The sequence below is a fragment of the Hydractinia symbiolongicarpus genome, chromosome 3, assembly GCF_029227915.1.
Source record: "Hydractinia symbiolongicarpus strain clone_291-10 chromosome 3, HSymV2.1, whole genome shotgun sequence".
Lineage (NCBI taxonomy): Eukaryota > Metazoa > Cnidaria > Hydrozoa > Anthoathecata > Hydractiniidae > Hydractinia > Hydractinia symbiolongicarpus.
This window is the reverse complement of record NC_079877.1, coordinates 27,989,150-28,008,313: the sequence shown is the minus strand read 5'-3', so window position 1 is coordinate 28,008,313 and position 19,164 is coordinate 27,989,150. Positions and strand designations below refer to the sequence as shown.

At 32.1% G+C, this 19,164-nt stretch overlaps 3 protein-coding genes across 3 annotated transcripts; 1 reads left to right on the top strand and 2 right to left on the bottom strand.

The window, feature by feature from the left end:
* Positions 1-182: 182 nt before the first annotated feature.
* On the bottom strand, positions 183-14,707 carry LOC130636616 (coiled-coil domain-containing protein 39-like). The gene is made up of 19 exons (XM_057446399.1): positions 14,533-14,707; positions 12,916-13,035; positions 12,775-12,832; positions 12,343-12,431; positions 11,865-12,023; positions 10,675-10,767; positions 10,407-10,595; positions 9,645-9,776; positions 9,342-9,445; positions 8,668-8,839; positions 7,536-7,691; positions 7,190-7,282; positions 6,330-6,474; positions 5,824-6,097; positions 2,695-2,898; positions 2,029-2,301; positions 1,488-1,811; positions 899-1,017; positions 183-563 (listed from the first exon to the last, which is right to left on the bottom strand). The coding sequence occupies exons 1-19, from the start codon at positions 14,617-14,619 to the stop codon at positions 403-405; spliced, it is 2,952 nt and encodes a 983-aa protein (XP_057302382.1). The 5' UTR covers positions 14,620-14,707; the 3' UTR covers positions 183-402.
* A 428-nt stretch (positions 14,708-15,135) lies between these two features.
* On the bottom strand, positions 15,136-16,103 carry LOC130636623 (testis-expressed protein 47-like). Its single transcript, XM_057446406.1, has one exon. It carries the CDS (start codon positions 16,056-16,058, stop codon positions 15,324-15,326), a length of 735 nt encoding a protein of 244 aa, XP_057302389.1. The 5' UTR covers positions 16,059-16,103; the 3' UTR covers positions 15,136-15,323.
* A 1,828-nt stretch (positions 16,104-17,931) lies between these two features.
* On the top strand, positions 17,932-18,756 carry LOC130636624 (myb-like protein V). Its single transcript, XM_057446407.1, has one exon. The coding sequence runs from the start codon at positions 17,940-17,942 to the stop codon at positions 18,657-18,659; it is 720 nt and encodes a 239-aa protein (XP_057302390.1). The 5' UTR covers positions 17,932-17,939; the 3' UTR covers positions 18,660-18,756.
* The last annotated feature ends 408 nt before the right edge of the window (positions 18,757-19,164 follow it).

Genomic DNA, 19,164 nt, shown 5'->3' with positions numbered 1-19,164 from the left:
GATTTTTACTAACTTGGAATACTTCACAGTGATTTTTGATCGACGTTAAACCTTTTGCATCGCTATTTGGTTCTTTAGCACGAAGTGACAGACAGAAAACGGCTAACATTATAGCGATAGTTAATTATATTAAGCCTAATAAACTTAGCTTTCATATCTACATTGTACAATAAATCATGGGATGAAAACAAAAATATATATTTAACTTAAAGGAAATAAAATTACAACAACATAGGTCCAAAAACACTTCCTTTCATAAAGAAATTTAAAGTTGATTTTCAAATTAACATTCTGTGTTCAATATTATATCTTCAAAAACACAACGATTCTAATGAAGGTAACAAATCAATGTGATTACGAAGTCGACAATTTATTTATGAAAAGGAGCATTTTTACCAGTACTTATTTTCGCCTTCCACTAGCCGACGATCTTCCGGATGGAGGTTTGGTCGGAGATGTTCCAGGAGTTCGCGCACTACGTGTTTTTCCGGCAGATGTCCTTGTTGGCGTCGCTTTTCCTGCGGAACCAGCTCGGGATGTTGCAGCAGATCTTAGGGGAGTTCCTAATATGATGCCATATGTTTGTAAAAGTTTTGGCGTTCAAAAGGTTAACTTTAAATACTAAATCTAGCTGAGTTCGACACCGGCAGACTTTTAAATTTCAACTTGCCGTAATAAGCCTTGTTTACAGACAGAGGCAAAACAGGATATAACTTAATATATAATCTTAATTTGTTTGTTGTATAATCCTTAAATTTAGAATTTAGTAAGTTTTAGGTAGTGAGTACTCCACTTGAAAGATATAAAAATTAAGTTTAAAACTAAAACTTGTAAAAACCCAAATTTCGGTATAGCTAAAGAGAAAGATTTCAATCAAAGATGAATAACGTTACATTACCTGTAGGAGTATGGGAACTAAATGCGTCTAATCCTAAATCCAGTGAAGTTGCTGTAATAACTTGTTTATTGTTTGGACTGCTTCTAACGCTGGCGTCGCTACGCACAGTAGATGATGATCTAAAGTACAGAACGAAGAATGAGAAAGTGGTGAAAATATTTAGAAATGTTCCACGATGAAAGAGAATACGGGCTGCCACTTAACTAAAGTTGAAGAGATTTAAGGAGAAATTGGTTAAATATATATTTCTACAAGGCATTTATGGAGTTTTAAGGAGACTTTTTAAAATTGAGGAGAAGTGGGCGTGGTAGCACTGTTGTTTTTTTGTTGCGAAACTTTGAAAGTGAAGATAGTGCAAATATAATGGCTGTTTTTACGATCATTTCTAAAAACAAAAAGTTTCACTGATCAAAATTTATAGTAGTTTTTCGTGCCATTCAATTTATATTTTAGAGCTCTTTTTCTAAGATCTGATCAAATCTTTTTAAAAAATTATCAGGATTCGTAAAAACTAGAATTGTTTAACGTAATTAGTACATGGCAATATATAGATATGGCGTTTTAACTATTACCGACAGACAGACGTTACCTAGACGACAACAAGCTGGATCTTGCACTTCCCACTGACGACGGTCTGGAGCTGACGGAGCCAGGAGAAGGTGGCGTGGGCAAACCTGCTTGATTAAAATATAAGGTAACAATAGGCAGGATGTCAGGATGAGTGTGTGCGACTGCACTTATATCTTTGATGATTTTCTTATTAAAGTCTCTCATCTCACGAAGCTCAATATCTTCTTCATCTGGCAATTTCGATTTCGTTTTGTTCGCGCTTCTTATTTCGCGCGTTAATTTACTGATCGTGCGACTTGCTCGATCTTTTTTCTCCTCTTGTCCGTCTAAATCTTTTTGTAAGCTGAAAAAGTAAAAATAATTATGTGAAATTAGGCTATTGTCAGCCTACCGACTGACCTGCGTACTATCCTGTATGCTACACCTGGATAAGAGCTTTTTACTAGACATTAAATGACTCTTAATGCGAATTTAATAAGTACGTAATCGAACCAAATGCAACCTAACGCAACTCATCAAGTCAAAAACACAGCGAAAACTTCTGCACGATAAAACGCTACCTTTCGATCGTTCTTTGTTTCTCTTCCATTGCGTTAATCAGTTCGTTCTCATCAACTGACAATGCTTCAGATGTCGTTTGCATAGTTTGAAGATCCTCTTGTAACTCCTTGATTTGTCTTCGTTTGTATTTATATTTATCCATCACAGCTCGTAACTGTTCTTCCAGCTGCAATTTCTCTTCGTATTCTTCGCTTGTTTCTTCAACAGATGCGAAACTTTTACGGTAGGTTTCGTTACGACCGTTCATTAGTCGTAATGTATTCTCTAGCGCTCTGTGAGTAAAAAATAGCAATCATTTAACAGATGCGAAACTTTTACGGTGCGTTTCGTTACGAACGTTCATTAGCCATAATGTATTCTCTAATGCTCTGTGAGTAAAAAAATGCAATCATTTAACAGAAGTGATAATTTTACGGTGTGTTTCGTTACGACCGTTCATTAGTCGTTATCTGAGTAAGAGAAGTTTCTCTCTTAAGTTTTGTTTCGACCGTTTATTGGTTAAAATATAAACGGGATAAATGCGCGTTGTCCTTATTTTTGTAATTCGCAAAAAACGAATTTTTTTATTTTAACCTCAGGGTTTACACGAGGAATTGTTCTGACAAAAGAAAAATTTGCCGTACCTGTAAACTTAGTTCCCAGTCCAAAAAATTATCGACTCCTACCTAATCTCTTTTTCAGCTTTTCTTATTTTCGCATCCAAATCATCTCCAGTCCTCTGCAACTCTTCTTTCTCTTGGGCAGCTTTGATGACGTAATACGCTTGTGAGTGTTCCTCCTCTCCTTCCGGTGGAGCCATGGAAACCATCAGTATTTCATAACGTTTCCTTAACTTCTCAATCTTTGAGATACGCTCATGCAACTCAGCGCTGGAAATTTAATTAAAATTTTAGTTTTCATGAAGTAATATTTCCACAAAAAAACAATGGACTGAATGTCAAGAAAAGCGTTATTACTGTCTGTTTTTTACTTGTATGTATTAAAGGTCAAACTATTGATTTGGTTAAGTGGGTACGCTTAAATGCTTCGGAGCGCAAGCGAATGGTAAATTCATTCACATAGGAGGCGAAAAATCAAATGGGAAAAATTAAACAATTAAGGCACTCCACTTAACGTCAATTTTATATCCTGTATAAAGACGAAATAGTCATTGATTTCCGTCGCAACTATGCTGGGCGGAATCTTTAAAATCGCCTGATGGGAGATATATAGAGAGAGACAGTACAAAGCCCGGACGCTGTTAAGTTTTTGTCCAGGCTAAGCGCTCAGAAAATTCCATTTTTGCAAAAGCCAATGAAGATGCTTTATTTCAATCTATGTCAATTAAATGACCAATCTGAACAGAGAGTGTACTCTTCGTGTGGCCAAAACATTCCGTGTGCGGCCATGACTAAAAGTGCTTACATTTTGTTGGTCGCCCCTTGCTGGTCTCTTTGGTTTGGTCGTAGTAGCTTCATTGATGGGGAGCTAAGCATTATTTTTTAAATTCGTGTATTTTATCAGGTAAGAATTATTTTATATATAGCTAAGTGAGAAAGGTGTGCTAGCTAGCTATCTCAATTTTTGGTACTTACTTGGATCTCCTTTTGATTGGTGCTGACATACCCTTTCATGAAATTACTTACTTGCTAGCTAGCTATGTAGCTAGCTACACAAAATAGTGCTTTGATTAGAGTGCTTTTTATATGAAAGAGCAAGCAAAAAAAAAACCTTTATCCTGTCTTGCGTAGTTCTTCCATGACTGGACACTCAACTCCTGTTCTTATGGGAAAAAGGGGGGCTAAAATTAACTTCCAAATGACACTTTGTGGGACTACTTCTATCAGATAAAAAGATACATACATTCACACAGGATTTTATTTATATGTTTTGCAGAAAAGTTGTCGAAACGTGACAAAAGTTTATTGTTGCTTGCAATGAGCAGTCGGTGAATTGATAATTAACCTGTAACAATATATAGTTAGCCGATGCAGCATAATTAAATGCTACGTCTAGTATAATTAGCTGTTAAAAGCTTCTTTGTGTTCTTTACAGCTAACTGCGTCTTTTCCATGTTTTTCCTTGAAATCAGAATAGTTTTGTTGTTTAATAATATAGACGACATATGTACTGCTAGCTACAGTAAAATTATATCTTTTTTGCAAAATCGTTCATCGTTCTTTTTCTTGGTTTTAATTGAAGCACAACTTTATGTTGATCTATATAAATATAGATGGCTATGGGGAGATCGATAACAAAGAAAAGTGAAAATTTAAGTAAAAAGATATATATCGTATAAGTAGCTGTATAAGCGGCTAATTATACTGTACGCACCGTATATATAATTATTCTGCATAGATAAATAGAATGTCTGTATATTTTATATGGCTAGCCTTACAAATCCTGTCTATTATTTCCAGGAAAGGTCATATTTTAGATAGGGAGTCCTAGTCCGGGGCTATGGTAGCATAATATTGAATTGCCGCCACGGGGAATCGAACCCTGTTCTCCCGCACAAAGTGCCACAGTTATAACCACCAAGCTATGGCGCCATTGAAAACGGCTAACTATTCTGTTACTGGCTAATTATCAGTTCTCCTTGTGCTTAATTTACTTGAAAATCTTTCTTGAGATCAACCCAAAGTATCACAAAATATTTTTCTAAGATTTCTTAGAAATGACTTGATTTTTAAATATCTCACGAAATATACCTGTGCATCACATCGCGTGGATTTGTATCTTTGTATTAAATTCCCTTTTTAAATCAAAGAGGCAAAGAGAGATTAAAAAAGAGACAATATTTAAACAACCTGGTTTTAATGCAGTTTATGGTTAAATTGTATTCTTGTTTTTTTATTTTTAAAACGTACTTTCTTTTTCAGATCAGCTGTTATCAAACCATGCACCATTACCATTTTCAAAAAATTTTCAACAAGAGAGTAAATTTTAAAGGCCTAAATACTGAAATGCTAATATGTATTTATTGCTGAATTAATAAACAATGAACTACTTCATCATTCAAATTGAGCTCGTTCAGAAGTTATTATATTCGAATCGTCAAGTTTCTACATAGCAAGATTTGTATTCTGGAATTTCCAGAATTTTCCTGATCACTTTTAAAAATATCCATTTATAGTTTTAACTGTTATTTTAGAATACTTCATATAGCTATGTAAAATTTTTATTTTTTATTTATTGAGTTGTATTTTAACATTGCAGGTTAGTTACAAAAATAGTTAAGAATCGTGATACTCGTGATTTGTTTACCCCATAATTCTCCGTTTTCAAGGTCTACTTTAAATTTTAAAATCTTTCAGGCTAATGACGGAAATCTTAAAGCCGCAGGGCTTCTTGTTTTTCTTTTAAATTTTAAACATTTTTGGGAAGATTTTAAGAGTAGCAACTTTATTTTAGACGGCGTGTCTACTTATCACGACAACCATACGCTAAGAGAAATATATAAATTTCTTCAAAAAGACGACTAAATTAAAAAACCCAATAACAAACAGTATTTTTGACAAATAAGCCATGACTTGAATTGTTTTTTAAAAATTTTTTTTGGTGAACTTGACCGCAACAACTTATATACAGAGAAATACCGCAGATCAGACAAAATCTTGTTTCGTACTAAATTAAATGAATTTAAAAATATGAAATTAAAATGCAAGCTTTTTCTGTTTTTTTTTGTGGTTTAACTGTTTTAATGTGTTTTATTAGCTTAATTCGAATGGTATGTTTTAAAATCACACTTCATCCCTCAAGATCACCCACAACAACCGATATGTCTTCATTTACCACGAAAGAAGATTTCTTACCTAATTTTTTGTCTCTCTTCTTCTGAACATTTGACTTGGGCTTTCAGCATGTCATTGTGGATATTGACTTCCTGTCGACGTTCTTTCATCGCCGTGTCGAGCAAAAGTCGGCGTTCTTCCAACGACAAGACGTCGTTAGCTCTATCATGTAACTGATCTCTGAGCCGTTTGATTTCCAACTTTAAGATATTTTCTTCCACCATTAAATCTTGCTTTCGACTTGTGGTATCTTTAAGTTCTCGTTCCGAACTGTCATTGTGAAGACTCAACTCGCCTAAATGAAAAATAGATGTAAAGGCGGATTTTTCACCCGACAACGCAGCATTCAGAATAATAAAAATGACAAGTTATAAAAATCTGCTTAATTTTGCTTGAAAATGTGAATGCAAGTGTTCGAAAAAAGAAAACAATAACAAGATTGCATTGTTGTGAAATGTCATAAATAAAAACGCACAAAGACTTTTCCAGTGAATGTTCTCTAGTAGAAAGGCTGTCAACAAGTATACCTATTTTACTGGTTATGTCTTTCTTTTCAGTGGAACCTTTTGTTAAATCACGGTTAGCTCTTCTTAAATCATCACTAAGTTTCTTCAACTGTGTTGTAAGCGCGCTGTGTTTTAGTTGCTTTCCTTCAAGAATTTCAGAAAATTGCTAAATAACACAAAAACATTGGGTAAAAACAATGGGTACAACTTTGTACAAGCAGACACTTTTTAAAATACGTTTACAATCAATAATCGAGTCAAAGACGAAAACATAAGTTCAAATTAAGTTAAGACATCAGGTATAGTTAAGACTAAAGCTCGAGTTAAGACTTAAGTTCGAGTTAAGTCTTAAGTTCGAGTAAAGACATATGTTAGAGTAAATACACAAGTTCAAGTTAAGATTTAAGTTCGAGTTAAGACTTAAGTTCGAGTTAAGTCTTAAGTTCGAGTAAAGACATATGTTAGAGTAAACACACAAATTCAAGTTAAGATTTAAGTTCGAGTTAAGACTTAAGTTCGACTTAAGTCTTAAGTTCGAGTAAAGACATATGTTAGAGTAAATACACAAGTTCAAGTTAAGATTTAAGTTCGAGTTAAGACTTATGTTCGAGTTAAGTCTTAAGTTTGAGTGAAGACATAAATGCGAGTTAAGTCTTAAGTTCGAGTAAAAAAATAAGTTCGAGTAAAAACACAAGTTCAAGTTGAGACTTAAGTTTTAAGTTCTAGTGAAGACACAAGTTCGAGTTCAAATTTAAGTTCGCGTTAAGACAAAAGTTATTCCAGTTACGACAAAGTCTTACAGACGTCTGGTACTGGTAGTACCATCTTAATATTTTCAAATTACTATTGAGAAACATTCGATTGGTGCACAAATAAACTACCTTAATTTTTTCTTGTAAATGACTCTTCTCCTCGCTGCTTCGTTCACCTTGCAACCGCGCCATCTTTCTTTCTAACTGTTGCAGTTGAAAATCCTGTAGGTGTATTGAATAACGGAATTAGTACGGCTTCTTATCTCCCAATGCTTCCTGTCGGACTATATTGCTTGATCAAACAAGTGCTATAACATTCGTGTGTGAGCTACACCATGACTTGAAAACCCAAAGATGTTTGGATTGTAAAATAAGGAGCTGTTTTTAAAGTTTGTTTTCTTTTAATAAAATGAGAATTCTGAAAGAAGGTCTATACATAGAAGTAACTTGTCAAAAATGGTAGAATGTACGGTACCTGGTTGTACACAATCTCTTGTTGTTTCAAAGATTCTTGATCTAATTTATACAGCTTACTGCTCAGATTTCGGCTAGAGGCTTTCCCACCTTGTATTTCTGCAGTGGTGCTGGACTCCATTTGACGAACTTGATACAATTCTTGAGTTTTTTTGAACTAAAAGAGACATAAATTGTGTTTATCTTCCACAATTTGTCACAAATGGAATACAGATGTTCTGCTAAATGTTGACGTTAACAATTTCCATGCTATCGTGTAAAAAACGAAAGGATAATCAACTGTCGCATTTTTTTTTCTGCAGTTAAAAAGTTGCACGCCCGTTGGTGTTACCATTTTGTTTCTAACACGACGAACAAGATGAAAATAAACACCATACAGAATATTTCTCTATTTGTAAATTTAATGATTTTCTTTAATTCATAATCAGACTTAGAGTATGCTTACGTTATGCTTATTGGAGAAACAAATTAACAACCATGGCCTTGCCTTAATTGATAAGATGAAAGGTCTTGTTTTTACCTTTAAACAAAACTGAAGGTGTATTTACACAGGGTGTCACATAGTGTAGTGGTGTTACTTAAGCATGAAAGGACTGTGTTTGGTAAAAATAACCATAACATAAAAAAACACACACACATCAGAAGGATTTACCCAATGTTGAGCAGTATGCTTAGACTATATGCTTAAACAATTCATATGCTTATAAATACAGATTTAAAGACTTTCCATAGAACAGACTGAAAATCAATGGGTTTATAAATCTTGGTTGGTTTATGAACCTTTCTGTCCATGTTCGCAAAAAAGCTAAAAGCCAAATTACATTTAGCAAATTTCGTATGGACAGGTATGCAAATACAGGGTTGTGCAACTCTTTGTTTATAATTAGCTAAGATAATTTAATTACGTCATTTAGACTTGTGCTATAAGTAAGCATTTTTTTCTTGACTTCTGGTCTAATCGTAAAACAGAATAACTAAGCAAATTTTAGTATCATCACATTGTAAAAATAGAAAGCTAACTTCAATTGGTACTATCCTCCCCTGGATCAAAAAATAAACTTATTTTATGACTTTTACGGCATAAAAGAAAACAGGGTTATCGAGGTCAAATGCTCACAAACGCACGCACATACCTGTGTTTCTCTGAGTTTTGTCAATTCTTTTTCAATTTGATGTATTCTTGCATCTTCTTTCTTTAAAGCTGCTTCCATTAACTGTGCTCTCTCCTCCGAAGACAGTTTAGTATTTTGTGCCAACTTGTACTGCTGCTGTAACTCCTCGTTTGTTTCTTTCGCTTGGATCAATCTTAACAAAAAATTAACCCAGTCAGTCTTCACATTTTATTGAATTAATTGATAAGATGGACGTGTCATCATTGAATCCCATCATAGAAATAAATAAAAACAATAAAAATGAAATCAGAAGGTTTGGTGCATTTTATACACTTAACATATTCCTGTAATGGGTCTAATATATTTCCAAATAAAAACAAGAAATAAACTCTGCATAGTAAAAATAGTTTTGTTGCACAATGTTAAACTATGGTAATATTGTAGTTTTCTGGTGTCAGTTATCTAAAGTGTTATGATCAAATAAACATTAGCAACACAAAATTTTGATTTAAGATTTAGGCTCATTGTTGCTTGAGTTTCTGTATTTTACAAGCTCAATTTTTTTTTTTATTTGTTGACTATTTACTTGAGAGGATACAAATCGCAATCAAATTTTACGATTATTCGAGAAACTCTAAAACATTCCACAGCATTTTTAGAAAAAACTAAAATAGCAGATAGAGCTGTTGACTTACTTTTCTTCTCTTTTCGAAACTTCCTTTTTTAATTCTGCCACTTGCTTACGAGAATTATCCAAATCTTTTGCTGTTCTGTCAACTGTATACTTTAAAGTTTCCAGCTATGAAAATATATAAAAGTTTGAGCAAAAAATATTTGTTTCTACCGAGGACCCTATTGCATTAATGTCTTCCCATCAGATTCACATATAAAAGTTTAGGAATATATCTGAAATATTTAGGAACAGATCAGCATGGTGTGTTTGTTAATTGGTAATTTTATGGAAATCTACAACAGACAATTTAAAATGTCATTCTAACCTCATCTTGAAATTGGAGTCTGGCATTTTCCACATTTTGGTATTGCAGTCGTAGTTTTGCGGCTATGCGCTCTGCAGCTGATATCTTCTTCTCCTTCTCATTATTATTGTTCAACTCATTGTCGAGGAATTGCTAAAAACGTACATACATTTTATCTTCTGAAAATATAAAACTATTTTAGATATACGTATAACTTAAAAATCAAGAAATACACTACCCTGACAATAAAAAATGTTGTATATATTATATATATATAGAAGTATATCAATACAAGCATATAAATCTTTTAGTAACATTTTTGAACAACTATAATTGACCCTAATTTGGAATTTTTCTTTTGTTTTATTTAGTTCCTCGCTGTGCTTTTTATTAATATTTTTTCACCACCAAACATGAAGACTTTGTGTTTGAGCTAGACACTCCCTTATCCTTGTCTCTAACAAGCAAAACAACTTTTAAAATTGTTTTCTTCGCCATAGTAAATTTATTATATACAAGAAAATACAAAAATGTACAATTAAAATGCACGAACTTTTGTAAGTGCCGTAAAAAGCTTCGTGTATTTTAATTGTACATTTTTGTATGTTTTTGTATATAACAAAACAACTTTGTTTTATCCTATTTTTGCAAAATTGGATCTGACAACCAAAGTGTTTTTCCATTGAGATAACTCTGTTTTACCATTTGAGTTTCTTTTGAAAAATTAAAATCTAAGCACAGCGACAACAACAATATCAACAATTAATCAAGGCGAAATCACACCTGTTGTTCCTTCAGTCCCTCTTGTCGTTTTTTTGCTTCCATCCTCAACTCCATCAGTTGTAATGATGCTTCGTCCATTTCTGCATCTCGTTTCTGCATTTGTACAATAGTGGACTCCCACTGCTCTAATAATTCTTGTCGTGCTTTATGAGCTTCTCGAAAAGCTTCTGAAACTTTATCAAGCTCTAACTAAATAAAAAATTTGACCAAGCAATTATTGGTATGATTTTTTTGTTTTATAGATAGAGAAATTATATGATAAACATACCTGGGACGTTAGTGTCTGAGTGATTTCATGTTCCAATGCTCTGCGCTTTTTTGCACGTTCATCGATCATTTTCTCCTGTCTCAAAGATAGCTCCTACAGGTGAACAGTCAATAAGAATACAGCAAGGAAAAACACAGAGAGAGGATGTCTTGAAATTTAAGCCATTTATTTTAAAAAATCATTTTTTGCAATCATTTTCTTTAAACATAAAATGACAACAACAATTTTTTACCATTCTGCAAAGCCACAATAACAAGTGATTTTTTATAAACACTGCAACAAACTTATTTATATTCAAATCGATTCCGTTGGTAATTGGTCACCCAACTTGCATTAATCTTGTTAAATATGTTTCATAAGAACATTGGCAAGAGCTTAATGCTCATTACACATCACTTATCAAACACCTATTAGTGCTAATTCCGAAATCAAAAATTTTGGATAATGTTTCAGGTGAATAATGGGCCATTATGCTGAGCTCAAGAGAACCAACACATCTTTGAATTTTTCTTCATTTTCTGCATTACATTCTACACAATATAACAACTAAAAAGAAGTGTTAACGGTAAAATCCTTCTATTGCAAACGTATTGGAGGTATTTTTAGTATCAGCGTCTACTTGGAATTGGAAAAAAGATCTTAATAAGTTAGTTTAAAGCTGATAAAATCAAATTTTAAACCACCTGACATAAGAACTCTTATTCATTTGATAATGTTTCCATTGTAATGTGACCAGGTTAGCTGGGAAAGCTAAATTCTACAATGAAAGAAATTGCTTCTTAAAATTGACGTAGAGTATGGACACACATAAATGTGCCACTAAAAACCTTTATCTGCAAATTGAAACAATAAAAATTAACTGTTGCATTGTTGGCACAGCTCTTTTCAGTGACAGAAAAAATATGGTGAAAACTGTAATTGCTATTCTCAAAAAATACAGTTTTGCCATAATTTTACCATAATTTATGGCTTTTGTTTGATCATTTCTTTATATAATTGATGCTTTTAATTTCATATTTTTGGTATTGTGATGCACATTCCCTATTAAATAAAATGCATCAATCTCCATGGTTTTTAAAATCCCTTTATAAGCAGCATTGATTCTTATGCAACAAAATGAATCATACATCTCCACTGAATAATATTGCAGCATTGTCACACTTTAACAAGTTGTGACACAGTTATTGTACCTTAATTTTCCCATCATCAACTTTGGCATACTTTTGTAGAATTAAAGTATCTTCGTCTCTTTTTGCAGATTCTTTCAACCATGCATCAAGAGCTTGTTGGTCCCAGTTCATCTGACCTTTCATTTGTTCTAACCTTTCTGTGCCTTTGAAAATGTTGTTCTAAGAAAATACAGAAAATAGTTTTTGTTATAACTCTAACAGCAACAAAACAGTCACATATGCATCACAAACATTGGCAATATTGTATGTTACAGATAAAAAAATTTGCCTAGGCTGCAGAAGAGAGCCAATCTCATTAGCCAGGAAATTAGGAAAGCCAGTTAGCTATTCTTGATGTAAAAATGAAATGCAGAAAGACTGGTCCTATGATGTTAAAAAGAATTTCAGTATTACACTTCTAACTGCAAACTAAAAATCAAAAATTTTAACTTCATAACAAGTAGCATTATTTTTCGATACAAGATAAAAAAAGTCATACCTCGTATATATTTTTTCTTTCATTTAAAACTTCCAATTCTTTTTCCAGCCTTTTTATTTCTGAAGTCAATCTTCCTTCTTCTCTTTCAGCTATAACCAAATATCAAAATAAAAAAAGTGATCTAATTTTTCCATAAAAATCTTACTGAAATTACACAATAAAACACAAGTTCTCATTAAAATTACCACAAAAATAAGGAAGAAAAAACATGGACAACATAAGCAATATCGTGATTTTTTGAGGTTCAAAAATACAGATAAGAAAAGACCTATATTCTAAACCAAATGAAAGCCAAGAATTTTGTGTCTCTCAATAGATATACCACTAATTCTTGCACTTTTTTTTGTTTCCTTCAAATTGTTGCAATATTTGATACTTACTTGCAATAAATTTGCAGATTCCTATTTTTAAAATTTAAATAAACTTGCTTACCAAGCTGTCTAAAATGCTCTTCTGTTTCTATTTCCCTGTCTCTAGCATTACATAATTCCTAAGTAAAAGTACAAAGAGGTGCATGTTTTCAATATTTCAATATCTTTTAAATCAATGCAAATCAATGTAAAAGTTTATTACTTGAGTTTGTTGGCGTTCCTGTCGAACATTCTTTAAATGATCAGACATAGCTCTAATACGATCACCATACTGATCTACTTCTGCATGCATACGAGCAATGTCTCTTTGTTTCTGCTCCAACTGAAGAAAAGAAAGAGTAAAAGTGTAGGCCATATTTCACAATCTGTTTACAAATTATTTTGACTTAAACCAAACTTGTTTATGCAGGATTATTTCTGAAAACAGCAAAATCATATTATATACATGTCAAACTTTTTTGCAATCACATACCTATGTTCAAAAACATGAGTAAGGATGTGAACATCCAAAGTAAGACCGAATTTAATATTATGCCTCTAACTTAAAAAAATCTTCTCTTGATTTGCATGAAACTTTATAAAAACTAATCATAAAACAAAAAGAAATTGCTGGAAATCTGACAAAAAGGAAACTTTGTTACTCAAATAATAATTGATTTGCTTTTACAGTAATTGGCAGTTTTACACACCAAACACTGCTTTCTTTTTTCCTATTTTAAACTAAAAATGGTATCAGAAAGAAAAGCAACATGATTCTTTTATCTTGTTTTTATGTATTTTATGAACAACGTTCTGGCTGTTTGACAGCCATTTTAAAGTACATATTCATTGTAATATATTATATTTATACAAACAATACAGGCAAGAATGTGAAAAAATGCCAAATTTAATATTTTTCCAATAACTTAAAAAAATCACAATCATTTCTTTTTACGATTTTGTGCAAACATTTCTTCATTAAATAATTGCTCATTATTAGGCTGGCTATAAGTCTGAAAGATAAGTTTGTAGTCGAGTTACAATTTTATCATTTTGTTGCGTTTAAATCTAAAATTTTTAATTTTAAGACATAGTTAAGGACTTAAAATAATCAACTTTTAATAATTTATGCGCTAGGTGAAAAACTAAACATTTATATTTTGTACATAAAAAACTAACATTTTAATCTGCTTTGTGTTACAGATTTTATCATTTCATTTATTTAGTTAAAAGCAATCTAATATTTTCCCTGTATTTACAAAGGCTAGCCTATACCAAGTTTTAAGCCAAAACAGTGATTTTTTAAAGATATATAAAGATTTTTATCATTTTTGAAAAATGTTGTTGTTAATTTTTATTTTTTCTCTTGTTTGAGTGTGTATATCTCATAGTGCATGCCCTATAAAGATAGAAACTTCACTGGTAAAATTTCTTTTTGTTACTCGTTAAGTAAGCTTTCAACATTTATAGTACGCATTCAACTACATATATAAAAATGTAATACTAAATCCTATCCAATTTTTTAAACTTTCCCATAACAATTGTCCCTTTCTCTTATAAGATGGTAATATAATGTAAATCATTTTTTAATCTAATAATAAGGAAATATAACTGTTTTAAAATATTATAGGATGGTGTTTAAATAATTTTATAGCAAACTATACTGTGTCATCTTCATAGGGTTTCTTTTTGATAATATTAAATAAAGTATGAAACCCATAGAGAGATATTCCTTTTCATTTTCATACTGTTGGTGGAAAAATATGTATATGATCAGAGAATATACTGTGTAAACACTGATATTGCTTTTTAAAAAATTACGCAAAGAAAGAACACTAACCTGCATTTCCAATTTTTTGTTTTCTTCGTTTGCAATAGGCATTGCAATACCTTCATCAAAAGCCAACTCACTCATAATTCCTTCCATTTTGCTACCAGGCTATTTTGTAAAACTTAACTTTGTGTCTTTGCGTTATATATCTCTATATTTTAACTAAAACAGAAGAAAACATAATAATAATTGCTTATAAGAAAATTAGTCAGTTGTGGGAATGTTTATTGTGCCAAATCAAAAAAAATATAGCCTATGGAAATAAACTTTAAAAAAATATTAATACCAGTATATAGAGTTTGCAGATAATGGCATTATATTTAAGATGCTTGAATACAAGCGATTACACACAGAATGTATGACTCTCAATAATCAAGAGTAAGGCTTGTTTTCTAATGAAGTCAATTTATCATATTTGTAACTGTCACACAATAATTGCAAAGATTTAATCTCTGAAAATTTGTTGCATAACAACTCTTATATCACTTTTTTGTACTACATAAGTTTTCAATAAAATTACAATAGTGTCTGTGTGCAACTGTTAATTATTTATCAGGTATATAGATTTAAAATAAAGGGAAGACACAAAGGCATTACAAAAACTAGTAGTCCTGCAAAGCAAATAATATACCCATTACAACTGATAGAAACCATAACATACAGGCCATAAATACATTAACTTTTTATTAGTATATGTAAAATTAGTACATCTGAAACATATATTACCAAATAAAAATCATCCATCAAAAAATATATAATTTACATCTCTTTTTATTTACAAATGTCTTCTTAAGCAGTCATTACAAATTAGGAAAATGATTGCGCATTGGCCAAACTAATTCACTTTCTAAAGTAATAGCAGGTGGTGATGAGTACTTCTTGTTGAAGTCTGGAACAGAAAGCAACTTCTTTGATTTCAAAAGGGATTCAATTAAGTCTTGAGGCAAAAGTAGGTTTTGAAACTTAGTAGTTAACTGATCTAAGTGTGTTTTTAGTTGTGTTTTCTGGTACTTCCCAAGCTCAGCTCCAAGTTTTAAAATTAAAGTCAATGCTTCAGAAACAATACTTTCAATGGACTCTTGCATTTTAGACTCGTCCATTCTCACTGAAGCTAAATTTAAAACCCTGGACGACCACTGAGAATACAATCGTGTTGGAATATCATTTATGTAAACTAGTACTTTAGTTTCAGAAATGATAGAACTTAATTCTTTGCTTTCACTTAAATCAGCCATGACATCGCCTAGCACATTTTCAGGACCCTCCAGAACATGTACAAAGTGATTTGGATAAAGAAGAAGCAATCCAGATGCTGGTTCAAGCTGAAGAAGGCCAGTGTAATTTTTAAACATTCTTTCGTAATGTTCAATTAAATCTTGAGGAGAGTGGCGTTGTGGGTTCATGCGACCGACGTAGATTAAACAATGAATAAGAGCCTTCTTATTGAAATTTCTAGCACGCTCCAAAACTATATCTAAAAGGTTGAGCCGGGTAATCTTATCTAGGACTGAGGTTGGCCTATCTTCTTCCGCCATCGTGAATTTTTTGTTTATACTGTGGTTACTGGCTTCGTGTAACAATCACATGGAATTATTGGGAACATTCCGAAAATTTTAATCGTCGGAATTTTATTCGGACGAACACGCTTTGTTGTGACATTCTAGTTCACACAGATTGAATCAATCAAGTCATATTCACTGAACTGTTGATATTATTAACAATATATTTACTGCAATAACTAGCAGTGTTTTTTATTTAATCTATTATCAGTCTAGTTGGTGGAGGATTAGGATTTTAGGAAAGGGCAGAAGGGTGGGGAGGTGGTTTTTAAGTCTTCTTTAAGATTATCTGCCATGTTTTGGTTTGAGGATAAACTTTCCAGATCTTTCCTTTTAAGTGTTGTTTACAAATCATGGTGCAGTGGCCAAAACGCCACTTATGTCGGTAAAACTATATGGCACCTAAGGGTAAGGTCCTGTGATTAAAAGATTTGCCACTCAACATCTTTCAACAGTTAATTTTGTTATGTTTTTTGTTTGTTAATGTTTATCCCCTCAGCAGCTATTCAATATGGGCAAGTGAATATTACCACAGCCCTGGGTTAACCCAAGCCATGTGAGGACAATTGTGGTATATCCCTCGATAGTTGTTAGGCTAGCCATGTAAAATATGCATCTATCTCTCTTAATTGCAGTAGAGCAACATCCTTATAGAAAAATTGCTGAGAATTTCACATGCCAAAATATCAATTTTTAAACATTGTACAAACGTGTTCTTGCACTTTAGAACAAAGTATGGGAATTTTAAAGTTTTGTAAGTTGTGTTTCCTTTTTTATTACAAATATTCACGTGTGAAACAGAAATTTTTCCTTGACGCTATAATAATTAAATATAACAATGCTAATTATAGTTTGTGCATGAGACATAACCTTTTTGACATGCAAGAACAGCCAATTTGACAGTAGGCTAACGACAAAGAAAGTTCTGACTCTATTTCTGAAGAGGCAATAATTATTGTGTAAGTTGCATTTAGACGGTACTGTAACTTAGACATTTCCGAACAGAACCTATGGTGCAAATAACACCAATTCCACTACCTACAGATTACCCTACTTCTCTAACAAGCCACTGTTGTACATTATTAAAAATAGAAATACTGTGTTGCCTATAATTTCACCTTTGCAATGCTTACATACTTCCTCAGATCTTAACCTTCCTTCAATACCACTACATCATGTACTCAAACTCTTACATTTCTGACAATAAAATTGAGTTACTACTATATCGATGTTTAAACATTATTTGATAACATTTTGAAAAAGACTTAGCTTTGGAGAATTGACCTAATTTCGTCCCAGATTGTTCCTAGTTACCCATGCAATATATAGATGACATCAATTATTTCCATATATTTCCGAGTTACTTGGCCTTAAGATATTGCATTGTATTGGTTTTACCACTTCAAATTACGCTATTGACGTTAAATTAATGCTATTGACATTGTGATGTTTAGTTTGTAGATTAACATGTAAGACATGCATTTTTTTACTGACTTCAAAAAAAGTAGACTTATCGCGCATCACAGATGGAATTGCTGTATATATTACTAGATATTAAATATTTTATAGATGTTTTTTTATTTATCAAGTGAGCATAGCTCTGCAAACATTTAAGAACAAAACTGTAAATTCTTCAAATATTTTTTGTTGTATTGTCCTCAAGTGCTATCCAAGCTTTAAAGCAGCTCTATATTAAAAACTTTTTGTGACCCCTGAAAAACCTGTCACTTGTCCAACATTTTCCTGTTGGTGAAGCAATCACATTGGTAATTGATGTTTAAAATAACTAAAGGCTAAGTTAAATTACTATGTAATATTATGTGTATAGATTTTTTGATTAACTTTGTAGGTCAAATCATGAAATTACGGGGTAGAATTGAAAAGGATGTCTGTGAGGAAGAAGCAGAAGTAAATGAAGAGGTTCAAAGTGATTCCGATGAAGTAAATGATGACAGTAATAAAAGTGATGATACTGTTGAAAGTGACAAAGAACATGGTGATGATGATGATAATGATAACGAGGAGGAGGGGGATAGTGACAATGAAACTCCCATTGCTGTAAGCCTTAAAGACAGCAAAAAAATTGCACAAGATAAACATGAAAGAGAAATCCAATTATCTAATTTAATAAAGCAAGAGAAAAGGCAAAAGGCTAAAGAAAGAGAGAATAAAAACAAGATACAGCAAGATGCAAAGAAAATACGAACACCGTCTTTAGTTCCTGCTAAACTTGACAGTGCCATATTAGAAATGGTAGATGAAGAAGTCGACTTACTAAATCAAACAAAACAATCTGAAGAGGACATTAAGCTACGGCAAAAGAATAAAATACATTTTTCTGACGATGAGTGTAGTGAGAAAGATGAGACTTATTTGTCTGATGAAGAGAATACAAACAGATTTGAAGCCTGTCACCTGATAGATGTTAGAAAGACTGGCCATGATATATCTGCCAGAGACTTTTTGAACAATCATTTTTTTGGAGACAGGATAAAACGTGAAAAATATATAATGAGTGCTGTTAACAGGAAGAGAAAAAGGGCTTCTAAAAATATATCTCAAAAGAAAAGAAGATAAAAAATAAGTTATTTGTAACATAAATAACTGTTATTTTTAAGTGTGAAATTTTTTATAGTTTTCAATTTTACAACAACACAAGAACAGCAAAAAATGATATTGTAGTTTTATTGTTGCATTAATTCTGAGTAAGGCCATTTTGCATGAATAGTTTTTGCTATGTTTATTTAATTCGAAAAAAGCAAAAAAATATATATAGCAGACAAGCTATAATACTAAAATCTGTTTAAAATTTTCTACTTTTTCAGCTTTTTCAGTTAGTAAGAAGTCCTCACATAGCACTGCAGCCTATTCTGGGTTTGCAGTTTTTGCCTGCATGGGGCCATTCCTTTTCCTCCCATTCTTCTTTACTTCTCAAATATGCCACACTTCTTGTTTGTTGAATTTAATTAACTTTTGCACAAAACATGGGGGTGAGATTATAGGTATTTCATTACTATCTTTTTCAAGAAAATTACTATAAAATTCATAAAAATTTTGATACTTCATTTAGGCATAAGGCAAT